Consider the following 13,366-nt stretch of genomic DNA (forward strand, 5'->3'; position numbering starts at 1 on the left):
ATTTCAGTCTAATGCAAGTCCTCTAAACAGACACATTGTCAGTAATAATTCCTTCATTGGCTGTTGAATTATGCTCAAAGACTAGAAGAGACTGATGTGTAAACAGTGAAGTGCATTTTCCGAAGTGTGAAGAAGTCTCTCATATGGCTTTCAGTGGGAAGGAAGATACTGTCCAGAAAGTATTTGGACTGAATAAAATCTAGGATGAGGTTTCCCACAGTTACTCCCCCGTAAGTTGTTCAGAAATGCCCTTAAAGAAACATAGATGGTAATTATCTTAGACTTTATGCTGTTTCTTACAGTGCCACATTTTCAAAACCTGACGCAAAGACCTAGTAAATAAATTCCTGCACAATTGCATGTCTATATTTGTGAGCCCGCTTGCCATAATTGTATGTGCAAATCTGGTATTTGTATATGCAAATAGCCTATTTTGCAAAAAAGAAAGTTTCTTACCCTGTCTTCAATTTTAGCTCAACAGTCCTGCACTGTGCTAACACTGGAGGTTAAAGGTGTTTTCCTCTCCCTCCAAACATTACTTTAAAATACATACACAGCTCCTTTAGACTGCTAATTGGCTGTTCTTGCACATGCATAACAGATTTGTACTCTGCCATAGTTTCACATGCAAAGGCATGCATTTTTGTACACAGACATGGGACCCTAAATTTTGAAAATCTACTCCTTAGAGATTAATGCAGCTGAAATTTAGTTTTTCCTTTGAAGTTGGAATAGATGACAGTATATACAAATTCTAGCTTAAGATATATTTTAAGAAGTTTTTTAGTGGCTTCAGCATTCTAAGTCTGACACATTGCTTTTTCCATTCCTTGCTGTAGCATGTTTTCACAACAGTCCCCACCACATTTTGGGCAGCAAGCAAGCACCAGCATGTACAACAATAACATGAATATCAGTGTATCCATGGCAACCAACACAAGTGGTATGAACAACATGAACCAGATGACAGGGCAGATCAGCATGACCTCAGCGACCTCTGTGCCTACATCAGGGTTGTCCTCCATGGGTCCTGAGCAGGTGAGAATCTAAGGATGTGAGATGACAAGCTAGAGGATTTGCTTTTACTTTGAGTAGTTTTTCAGGTCCACTGCATTTTTCTTACTAGCTGTCTTGAAAAATGGTGATAAAAGGGCTTTGGTTTTAGTTCTGCACTCAAATAGCCAAGGTGACCAGTGAGGTAGAGAGCACTGTAGCTAGCTCCTGGACTTCCATGGGAAGCACATGCTGATGGTAGCTCCTGTTCTCAGTGGGTAAGTGTCTGTGGCACAGTTGCAGTTGGTGATTTTTCCAACAGTGAAAGTGGATGTCAGACAGCTGCTTCCTAGAGAGAAGAGTGAAAGCTGCCTGTATGGGCAGGGTTTGGAAGATGCTTCAACTGCCACTGTATTTGTAGCCCCAAACAATAAATATTCAATCAGCTTTCAGAGCTATCCATGTGGCAACTTTACAAGCACTAAATGCACATTTTTTGTAATGTGGTGCATATAAAATAGGTTGCTGAATCAATAGGTAAGTAACCTGTTCTTTTCTGCTGAGAGGATGTTTACACACTCATTCTTGTTTGATACTGCTACTTAGGATATCTGAAATAAGAAAACATTTCTGTTTGTCAACCTGCAATTAAACTCTCTCAGTACATGATTAAGTGTTTGATAAACAAATCTTATTAATTAACAGCCTCATGTATTTGTTTCAAAGCTGACCTTCAGCTTGTTCAAAAATACAGGCTTGAAATTATGGACTTGCCTTCCTGCCAGTATTTCTAAGAAATCTCTTGTGTCTTCAGGTAACATATCCTGCTGTAGAGATCTCTTGCTATAACTTTTTTCTGATACCATAGTGTTCTAGTTTAAAGCTGGTTATGTTGATGCCTTGTTAATGTATGACTTTTTTCCAGCCTAAATTTGATAACAGAGTATTTGCTTTTCCAATGTTGTCATTTACCTTAAATAGCTCTTTTCTTCTCTTGTGTCTTAGTAAGATTCTATCAACATTATTTTTTTTGCTGTTAGTTTGGGTAGATTTTTTTTTGTTTAGTTTTTGGTTTTGTGTGGTTTTTCTTGTAAGCCAAACAAGCCATGGTTTTTCAATCTCTTAGGCTTTAAACTCCCTTTGCTTTCCTGCAGCTGTTCTAGTTGGAATCAGTATTTCCTAAGCACCAGAGCCATATGCATGACAGTAGTTCTTCCCCATTTCTCCTGGAATACTCTGACAGATATAGCTGCAGATCACATTTGTCCTTTACAGCTGCTACATATTGGTGACCCAAAGTAATTTCGATACTCCCAAATCTGTCACCTTCTCTGATATTCTCAGTTGCTAAGCCAAATTATAGCAGACTTTGTTTATTATTAGTTACCAAGCTAATAGAGTTGCACACATTTACTGTAGTAAAACAGCAGTAAAACCAAAAAAGAAAAGAAAGAGGGTTTAAAGGTTATGATCCGATCTGATTTCTCAGCATACCTGTGCTACACAGTTTTTCTTAGGAACCTGAATTTGCAAACTGCATTGTGGAAAGAGATCTGGTTTTATTTCAAAGATTTCAATGCAGGCTACTGTTTCCCCTGGCACAGCTGTCACACTGCTTTTCCTTCCTGTTAGACTACAAGATCTTGTTTCAAGATAGCATTTATCTAACTTCCAGTAAGCTAAGGTTCTTTATCCATCTCAACATTTGGGTTTCAGCCCATCAGCCTCTTTTTTGCATCTACTTTAAACTCTGTTGTTGTAACCTTCTCCTAGAAATGTGAATGGAGTAACCAGAGACAGTGATTTAACAGTGACTGCACCAAAACTGTGTAGAGTCAAGTTCTGCTTGTAATTTCTCTTCCAGTGTATGGGTTGCCTTGGTTCTTTTGGTGACAATGTCACACTGAAGCCCTTATGATGGTCCCCCAAATTCTCATCAACACATTCTGCATAGATGAATCCTGCATTCTTTGTTCCCAGGAGTATTGCCTCCCTCCTGTCTCCATCAAATTGCATTTCTTAGATTGTGTTTGTTAAAGCAAAGTGCTGTGGCTCATTCTGTAACAGTGGCCTATTTTCCTCCTCATTTACCACTCCATCGTTGTGTCATCTGCAAGCAAATGTTTTATGCTTGGTCTAGGTCAGAGGTGGCCAGCTGACAGCTGAGGGGACATTCTGGGCCACAAGACAGTACTTTTTAGTCCTCTGGAATGTGCTGTACTGCTTTGCATTTTCTTTCTTGAGAAACACAAGTAACTAAAAATGTATACTTGAGTACTAAAATTGACACTTTTTTTCCTGTTTTTAGGACATAGTGTTTTACTTAAGTGACATCTTTATTTAGCAATTGACCTAGACTGTGCTGAACTTTTAATTGATGGTTTTCAAAATGACTGTATTTTCTGTAATTCTGCTGACTGTTGCCATTTCATTTATTCTTTGGGGTTTTCTTATACTGTCACCTACATTTCTGTTTACTTATTCAGTGTCACTTTTTATTCTACAATACATAATTTGAACTCCATATGCTGATCTCTTTCTAACCACAGTGAGACTAACAGTGATTCACTGTTACTCTCTGCAAATGTGCTCTAGCTTTTGAAAAAAACATTATTACTCTTGGATGGTTTTGGAAGTAAGATCTTACTACATAATAATAAACAGCTGTGCCTGGACTGACTTACCACATGAGAAGCAGGTGTATTACTGCTGGTACCAAACAGATTTTGTTGGTTCACTTTCCTCTCTTGTTGTGGCACTATGCTGTATCAGACAGATACATCCAGAGTTCAGAAATACTAAGTTTGGTGTCTATCTGATCATACTTGTGTTACCTCCAACTTTTTTTGTTTACCACCTGGGCTCCCAGCATCACCAAGCAAAAAGATTGTGGCCAAAATGGGCTTGGTAATTAATATATACTTACAGGCTCTTTTATATATTTGAGGAATGAGATCTTCTCTCATTACTATCTTCTCTCTTATAATTACATTAAATCTCTTCAGGCTGCTCTTACTAGTGTTTCTTCTAGGAGGCTGCTACCAGGAATGCTGAAATGCTCGCTGCCAGGTCTGCAGGTTCCTCCTGTCCAAAACAGCTTTCCCAGGCATCAAGAAAGTAAACCTTCCTGGTGTTTCACCATTCAGAGATCTTACTATGCCCTTGTCCTCATCTTCTTGTTGGCACAGTGGACTACTGCCGTGGTTTTTGCCCATTACTTATTTTGCATCATGGATCTGTGCTATTTACTGAGCTATCAAAGAAGCAGTTTGAAACCTGTGCAAGAAAAGAGGCTTTTCACTATCTGATGTAAACCCCTGTTTAGAAGTCCAGTCAGAGTAGTTGTGTATTAATCTGCACAGGGCAGTACTCCCAGGCCAAAATTATTATGGCATTTAAGAAGAGTCATCTTGAAATGGTATTTTGATTGTGTTCAGTATATCAGATTCAAGGAGCTCTGGAGTGGTAGGAAACTTTACTTGTTATACACCTTGTATATAACTTTGTTTTTTGGGAGACTATTAATTTTGCTCAATTGCAAAGGAATTGTAAAACATATTTGCTCTTTTTTAGTCAGACTTCATATATGATAACACAAATTTTCCTTTCTTCAGAAAATTATAAAAACCTTTCAATTTCTTTGTCCTTCTCCATACTTTTCTAATTGAATTTTTTTGCAGTCAGAAAAGTTAATGTCAGGTGTTTTAAGGCCTTCTGAAGCAAATGCATTCATATAACAAAATAGTTGGGGGTTTTTTTGTTATTTTTTTTGAGTTTGGGCTGGGTTTTTTTTTTAATATCTGATACCATGTTGATCAGGATTCTTGCATCTTATGGGCAAAGAGATTCTTTAATAGAAACTTCATTGATGCCTTTGTTCCTTTTGTTGTGGCCTGGAGCCACTTTCCTTTTCCATACCTGTTGTAAGTGCCATGAGGCAAATCATGCAGTCATCTTTTGGTTCCAAAACTGCTGTTGATTCAGGATACAATTTTTTTATTTCTGCTTTCATTTTTACCTCCCTTTGTCTACTAAACAATCAGAAAAGGTATTTGTGCTTGCACATTCCAATGAATATTGATTAGTAGCAGAAAGCACTTTTTAAACATGGATTCATCAGTTGCATGTAGATAGAGCTGCAAAGCTGTCTGTTCTTTCTGAATAAAATAATGTGGTTCTCTTCCCTTCTGATTTAAATTTTCACATTCAGGTTTAAAATTCTCTCCACTTCAAGGAGCAGAAAACATCACTAGGAGGCTTGCAGCACTTAATTTCTTTGGAGTCAAAATTCCTAAGGCAAAAATATTTTAATTTTTTAATCTTTCGCATTTAATTGTAGTCTTGTATCTGGCAGAATTGGAAACCAATCTTTAGGTGGTTGCATATGAATGTATTTTTCAAAATCAGTGACTAGCAACAGAAATAACAGTCAGAAGGACCTGAAATGAGAAGACTTCATGTGGTGAATTCAAGACAGTCTTCCTCAACAAGAGAAGGCTGAGACAAGACCTTCACAATATATATGTCTGGAGGGGGAGTGTCATGAGAATGGGATCTACTATGAGGGAGTAGAATTGACTCAAGAAAGTCTTCCTAGAAAGAGGTTTCTTTCTTTCCCTGTTAAACTTGTAAGGAAAACTGTTTCTTCTAACATTTCAGAACCTTGCTGAAAGGGCTCTGTTTTGTATTTTATGCCAGTTCCTACATGGTGAGATTAATCCTTTCACTGAGAAAGCCATGCTGTAAATTTGGCAAAGTACACATGACAGACCTTTTGGTTGTGGAGAAACACATACCTTTAACTTTTCTGTGACTGTGTTCAGAAAATCGTGGAGACCATCCTTTAGGAAAGCATGCCACTGCACATTTTCCCATTTAATGTTACCTTTCTCCCATTGCTTGCAAACAGAAGTGTTGTTAAAACCGAGTCAGTAGTTGGTATAATTTAGCCTACATGTTATCTCATCAGGCTTTGAAAAAAGTCTATGGTGGTTTGCAAGCAGCAGAGCCATGTGTTATTGAGGTTAGGAAGGTAGTTACATATTTCTGCTTTCAGAACTTTGATAGCAGGGATTTCCTCTTCAGATAACACTGGCATAATTTATGGAACCTGCTTTTTAAAATAATGCATAAGGGTCATAGTGTCAGGAATGAAATCTTTGTTTTTGACTGTGAAGCAGAATAATATAAGTCAAATACATGCTGTGTAAGAGGAGTGCCTGGCTATACAGTCACTTCCCTGACTTTAGCATCATCTCAGGAGTGAGTGTTGGTACATGCAAGTAGTGTAATGGTCTGTAATGCTTCTTTTGAATTCCCAGCCCTCCTCCCAAGATATTTTTTCATTCATTCTCCTTCATATCTTGTTACCAATAGGTTAATGATCCTGCTATGAGGGGAGGCAATCTTTTTCCAAACCAGCTGCCTGGAATGGATATGATAAAGCAGGACGGAGATGCAGCACGGGTAAGGAATGGGGTTAAGGTGCAGCAGAACTATGAATATACTGAGGTTGGAGTGGGTACGGTACCTTTTTACTTACCAAGTTCCAAGTGCCCTGGATAATAGTAATTAGTGTGAGGGAGGATTGCTCTACAGACACAGAGAAGGAGGAAGGGAGGGAGGGACAGACGGACGACGGACGGACAGACTGAGAGCGGCCGAGTGACGCGGGGGAGGCGCCACCTAGCGGCGCCTCCTCGTGGGCCGGGGCGCGGTTAAGTTCTCTGCTGTTAAAGGAGAGGAATTTGAGTAATAGGGGAAATTGGAAACATCTGTCTGAAAAGTTAATAACATGAGTGAAAATGAAGAATGTGTAAGTACCGAGGCAGAAGTAATCATACATATATATTTTATTGTATCCCTGTCTTTTTTGTATTCATATGTATTTAAAACTTCCCAGAAGCCAGTCCTTCTCACATCTTCATCTTGCTCATATAAACATACAAATGTCTGTCTCCAAGAGTGGGGGATCTGTACATAAAGTGTCTCTTCTGCAGCCATTTCATGATCCCTTTGATTAATAAAAGGATGCAGTGTAGTCTGCTCTAGCAGAAGTTGTTATATACCAGGGCATTGTTACAGAATCATAAATTGGTTTGGGTTGGAAGCGACCTTAAAGATACCTAGTTCCAACCCCCTGCCATGGACAGGGCACCTCCTGTCATTAGACCAGCTTGCTCAAAGCCCCATCCAACACTGAATACTTCCAGGGATGAGTCATCCACAACTTGTCTGGTCAACCTGTTCCAGTGCTTCACCACATTCACAGGAATGAATTTCTTCTTATATCTAATCTTGAACTACTCTCTTCCAGTTTAAAGCCATTGCCCACTGTCCTGTCACTATATGCCATGGTAAAAAGTCCCTCTCTTGTGGGCCTTTTCAGGTACAAGAGATGGTGGAGAGAAGTCAGGGTGCAGGTGGAAAGAAATGAGTGGCATGACTTTTGGCAGGGAATCTCTGGGGTGTAAAATTATAATAATTGAGTCAGTGCCATGACAATGAGAGGGATAGTAGCAATGCATAAGAGAAGCTTTGTTTCACCTGAAGAAAAGCAACTTCTTCAAACATCCCGAATGATTTGGAAAGGTACATCAGACTGCACTTTGTGATTTTACATTTATTCTACTAATGTACCTCTGACTGTCAATGAAAATGCAGTTTATATGCCCTATAAATACCTTTCACTGAACTTTGAACTGTAATAGAGGTTAAACATCTGCTTTTTCATGCAGCTGAGCCATAAACTACTCCTACAAAGCTTTTTTTTTTTAAGAAAGTTCAAGCTGTGTAACTAATGGGCAACTTTTGTATTACATAATTTTTTGCAAGTCGCTGGTATAGTGGGAGTGTTTATTTAGTATATCTCTGGAGATACTGTTTCCTAAATGTCCACCCTGAAAATAAGGACATCTTTGGATTTTCACTTTTGTTTCCACTTCAAAAGCCACCGACAGGGTCCCTGAACTACTTCTCAGCATGTTAGAAAGAGGAGTCAAAGTTTAGTTTGTCCATATTAGTCAGGGCATGAGGGATGTGAGTGTGGTGTATCTGTGCTGTGATGAAGGAAGGAGGAGCCATGATCAGGACTCAGTGCTGGTCACACCCAAGGAGCTCCAGCTGCACCAGCTAAATGGGAATAGGAGATGTACAAAACGTAGGACCTTGCTTTCCTGCTTTGCAGGATAATTCTTGACACTGACTTTATTTGTCAGTAAAGCTACTTTTCTAGGCCTTGTGTTAGTGCAGAGGAATGTGTGGTAAGGTCCAAAGCATGGTGTAGGCAGCTTCCAGAAGGCAGCCTAGCAGCATGCATGTGGACTGGTGAGAAAGCTGCCTACCCAGCAGCACTGTCCCTGAGCAAACAGGGCCTTCCTCATATGTGAGACAGGAAGCTGTGAGCAAAGAGCTGCTCCACAGCCAGAGCCACGGGATGTGAGTGAAAAGCAACCCCAGGGGAGGAGGAAGATGGGTTTGGCTGGATTGACTCTCTGACCTGACTGACCACAGCACCCCATGGGAGCAGCCATTTACAAGGAGAGGAAGACAGAAAGGCACAGATTGCAGCCAGTGGAAGGAGTAGTCTTAAAACAACTGTGAAAACCACATCCTGATGTTTTTATGAATAAGAAAGAAGATAATCAACTTAGCTGAAACCAGTTTGTACTATATTTGTGTAAAGACATCACAAGGGTATTAAGTATGAGGTAAAAGACATCTCTAGGGATCCATAGCTGAAGCTGGCTTTATTTCTTTATTCTCTTTTTCATTATGAGTCTTGGAAGGGAAAGTGAGCCAAAGCAGTTGTTTTCTTTGACAGTGATGCAGCACTGAGAGATTTTTGCACATATTCTGAGAATGAGACTTCTTTTAAACCCTATTGCTATGCCTTCAGGTGGAGTTTACAACAGGTGGATGATCTTGATCTATAACATCCAGCATAATTGGAATGAATTAAGGACCTAAGAATGCAGTGAAATCAAACCACCACTGATAGCAAAGGAACTAAATCATTGGTCAGTTGTATCAGTGTACGCAAGTAATAGTTTAGCTTTATAAATTCCAATTAAATTTCAGGTGTAAAGCATTACAGTAATGCACGGTTGACAGTGGATGTTGCACTCCAGCATCCCAGATCTCACTGACCTGTCCATCCTCACTATCCCAGCAGGAAGAATTCATTTTTTTTTCCCCCATTTCTCTTCTTTTGCAGAAATATTGCTGACCCTGAGGGTGGTTTGGTTGCTCCTTTCTTCAGCTGACTGGGCTGACGGCCCCAAACCCTTACCAGTTTGAAGAGCTGTGTCTGTTTGTCGTGTCCCCGCGGAGCTGCCGGCCCCGGCGGCTGCCTGCTGCCAGCAGGACTCAGCCCTGCCTTCCTGAGGGGAGCCGGGGGCACTGCCCAAGAGCAGCCTCTTCTTTGACAGTCTGGAGCTAGCGTACAGACATTGCTCAGTCTGTTCACTGCATTCACCTTAGTGCAACTTAGATCTCTCCTGCAAAGTAAATGTTGACAGGCAATTTTCATAAACCATGTCAGATTGAATGTATTTAAATGTATGTATTTAAGGAAAAACAACCATGCTCTTGTTCTGTTTCTGTTTAGTTCTAGACCTTGGGATTTTTTTGCTTTGTTTTCCCTGGCTTACACAGTCTGGTGCAAAGGATTCAGTTCTGTCTGAAAACTGGTGTTTTAGACTAAGGCCTGCATTTTGGGGCGGAGAGGAGGCATGGAGGAGGGCATAGAAGCAACGTCTGGTACATTTAGAGACCTCCAACAAGCATGTTCCACTGACAGCAAGTCAGAGAAGATCAACTGATGCAGAAAACTATACAGACCAATTTTGAATGGGATTAAAGTTGTGAAACAGATGAAAATTACCCTGTGAGAGGGCTGTTTATAAGGGGTGATTTGGTTGGGTTTTGTGGTAGTGTTTATGATGCAAGTCATTAATCCAAACATACAAGTTGGTTACATTCTCATTTAATTAAATTCCTAACAATCAGCAAATCTGTTTTTTTTTTAACCTGGCTCTCCTGACCTCTGTCATCTTACTCTTTCTAGTGGAATTAAAAAACAGGTTACTCCATTATTTCCTTAGGTGTGTTTCCAGCAATCTGCAAAGCCAGTTACTGGATGCCGAACAGCAGAGTTCAATGGTAATGCATGTAATGATTATGGTAGTGGCAGAATTGGTGCATAATATCAAAGATACCTGCTTTAAAGCATGATAATTTCTGGTTCCTGTCCCCTTAGCTGGGAAAATAACAATTCCTGTAATACCTATAGCAGATATCACTACAGACTTCACCACTATCATGTTTCTGATTATTTTAAAGCAGTGTGGACTACGAAGACGTTTTGTAAGGTACATAAAATCCAGTTTATATGTAAACAAGCAATAATTTAAGTTGAAAACTTAAGTGTTTTACTTGTATAATTTTTGTGAGATATACATGTTGTGAAGTTGATTCCAAATGAGGTACTTCAGTATTAAATTAGATATCTTCTTAGCCGTGTGTGTCTCCTGGAAAAGTGTTTTGTAAAGGATCACAATGCCTTGATTAGACCTAATTTGTAGGCTTGAGACTTCTCATTTTCTAAGCCTTGTGATTCTGCTCATAATACCATTTAATTAACCTATATTATATGCAGCCACTGTAGGAACCAGTTCTTGATTTTTGTATGTTTATATCCTTTCGTAACAAATCTTAGAAAAACTGTTACTAAGCAGGCCACTGTTAAGGCGTGTTGGTTTTTTTCCTTGCCCACTGTGGTTTGAATAATCTTTTACTATAATGACATCACTTTCTGAGGACTTGGAATATTAAGAAATTGATGAGTTTGACCTGTTTTCTTTCTGCTGATTCCTAATTGTTTAGGACTGGTATTCCCTAATTTAGTGCTCCCACTGAGATGCTCCAAACCATGAGCCCGCTTGCTCCCCCTCCATCTTCCCCTGTGGAGGAATGGAGAGGGGAATTGGAGGCACCAAAGTTTAAGATCATGGGTTGAAATAAGAACAATTTACTGAAAACAGCAATGAGATAAGAAAACAGTAACAACTACAGTAGTAGTGACAGAGGGTACAAGAAAGAGACAAACGGAAACTCACGACATGCCCGATGCTCCCTCCGCCACTGCGCTGATCCAGAAGAGAGCCCTTCTCCTGGGAAGAGACTCCCTTCCCCACCCCAGGAATGATGTGAGGTGTTATAGGATAACCTCTGGGTCCTAGCCATGCCCTCTCCTGGCTTTTGCAAAAGTTAACCCTATCCTGGCCAGAACCAGGACACTAATCCACAAACTTTCTAACCGGGAAACAAATTTTTTGATGAAATGTAAAATGCAATGCATTTTATAATATCTCATCAGCCCTGCCTTTTGGGATTGAAAGGTTTGTCTTGCTGTAATTTAATTTGTTTTTGGTATTCAGGTGGGAGTTCAAATAAAATAGCAGCTATTCTGTGTTAAGGCTGAGGAAAATACGACAAAGGCTGTCTCTGTGTTTGTCCTAAAAGAAGGCAGTGCCACCATTTTGGAGAAGCAACACTTTTTCAGCTGTCACCATTCTGTTGCAGAACTCAAACAGAATGCTTAGTCAGCTGAGCCATTCTTTGACCTGCTGATGGGAAACAAAACTAACCATCAGCCCTAACCTCCACAGCCTCATTGCTACAACATTAGTCTTGAATTTGCATTATGTATCTGACAAAAAATTACTTATATACGAAATGTATAAATTTGAATGAATTAATTTCATGCACCACAAAGTGTAAATGAGTTTAAAAATAATTTTGTTGCTATTCCATTATTTTTTGGTTCTTAACCATAACCTCTATGGTTCTTAACCGTAACCTAGATTATTCTTTTTCACAGTGGAAAAAAATAGTTTAAATTTGTCCCATTTCACAACAGACCTGCAAACCCTCATCTGTAGTGATTATGATACTTCATCATCCATTGCCATTCTGAAAGAAAGGAGATTGTACCTATCACTTTGGCTCTGTTTGGGTTCATTGTGACTTTTGTTGTCTTCTAAGTAATGAAAGAGAAAAGTGAGTGAAGGAATCTTCTGATCATATTGATCACTATAGAAACAAAAAAGCCAAATCAGTTCCCTTCATTACCAGTATTTTTCATCCTGTATACAGTAAATTTGTCGGAGAAAGTACTTGGATTTTGTTTTAAGAGAACAATTAATCAGTGTTCTATTTACATTATTAAATGTGAAAGGCGCATAATGTGAAAAATAAGCATATATACATGGTCGTACGACCCGTTTAAGTGTTCATGTAATGTGGTGAGTTTAAAAAGTGAAGTGAGCTGTTTTGCTACAAGGAGTTAATTTGTACTCAATCCTTAAAATATTGTCCCACACCGGTATCCCTTTGGGCCTGTATTAATTAAAAGCAATGTTTTTGCAGTTTATACAATACATTTTTTAATCTTTGTTTAAAAGCGGAATTCATATGGGCTTAACAGACGAAATGGGTGGCACAGCTCCACTTGCAGAACCCAAAGATACACAATCAGTTTTGAAATGCAACTTAAGCCATTAATTGTTGGTGTGAATTTAAAAGTTTTCTAGTATTTGTATGGTAGTATGCTGCCTAAGAGCAAAAGCATTCTCTGCACAAAAGAAAATTTACTGTAGTGGCTTTGATTTTAATTAGAATTTTCTCCCTGGTGTTTCTTTGTAGACTAAAACAAAATCTTTTAAGTTTCTTACTACAGGTAAAAGCTATGTGCAAGAACCTCAAAATGCTAAAATCTAGCATAATGCCTTAGATCTGTTTTTAAGTCTTGTATATTCCTACATAGCTGTCTGATGTATTATATTTGTATAGTGAATTGTGTACAATTTTGGAATAAGTGCATCATCACTTAATCTTTATGTTGTTCAATAGAGATGATGGACACATTTCTTCAAACATTTACTGTCATTTAATTTTTTTCCCTTTATGTCATTTGTGGGTTTTATTTGTACAGTTCATCATGAAGTTGCATCTGAGATGTGTGTATATGAAAAGATTATACAAGGGTAAAATTAAGCAATATATAAACTATGGTTCTTCAGGAGAAAGCTTACAGTGTTTCAGGTTGTGATTTATTTTCAAAACGGAGTTGACTCTGAACATCACTTTGTTCACCTGCATTGATGTTTGTATTTCTAGTGTTAGCAGTTTATGCAAAGGTAGATATATTCAGAGAAATTTTAAATACATTTATGCAAGTTAATATTGCTTTGCTGATGCTATTTGCTTATTTGATGTTAAATAATGCTATTGTAAATAAAGAATTCTGTTGTTATTGCATCATTTAATAAATTTTAATGCCTTCGGGTTTTACATGGCTTTAGAGATTTCA

The 13,366-nt window shown here is 38.7% G+C and overlaps 1 protein-coding gene across 1 annotated transcript in view; it reads left to right on the plus strand.

The window, feature by feature from the left end:
* NCOA2 (nuclear receptor coactivator 2) overlaps positions 1–13,366 on the plus strand; it is a 178,756-nt gene extending 165,390 nt beyond the window's left edge. The window contains exons 21-23 of the mRNA XM_005423029.2: positions 840–1,038; positions 6,370–6,459; positions 9,209–13,366. Coding sequence (XP_005423086.1) covers positions 840–1,038; positions 6,370–6,459; positions 9,209–9,220 — 301 coding nt within the window. The 3' untranslated portion in view covers positions 9,221–13,366. The remainder of the gene's footprint in view (positions 1–839; positions 1,039–6,369; positions 6,460–9,208) is intronic.

The sequence above is a fragment of the Geospiza fortis genome, unplaced genomic scaffold, assembly GCF_000277835.1.
Source record: "Geospiza fortis unplaced genomic scaffold, GeoFor_1.0 scaffold121, whole genome shotgun sequence".
NCBI lineage: Eukaryota > Metazoa > Chordata > Aves > Passeriformes > Thraupidae > Geospiza > Geospiza fortis.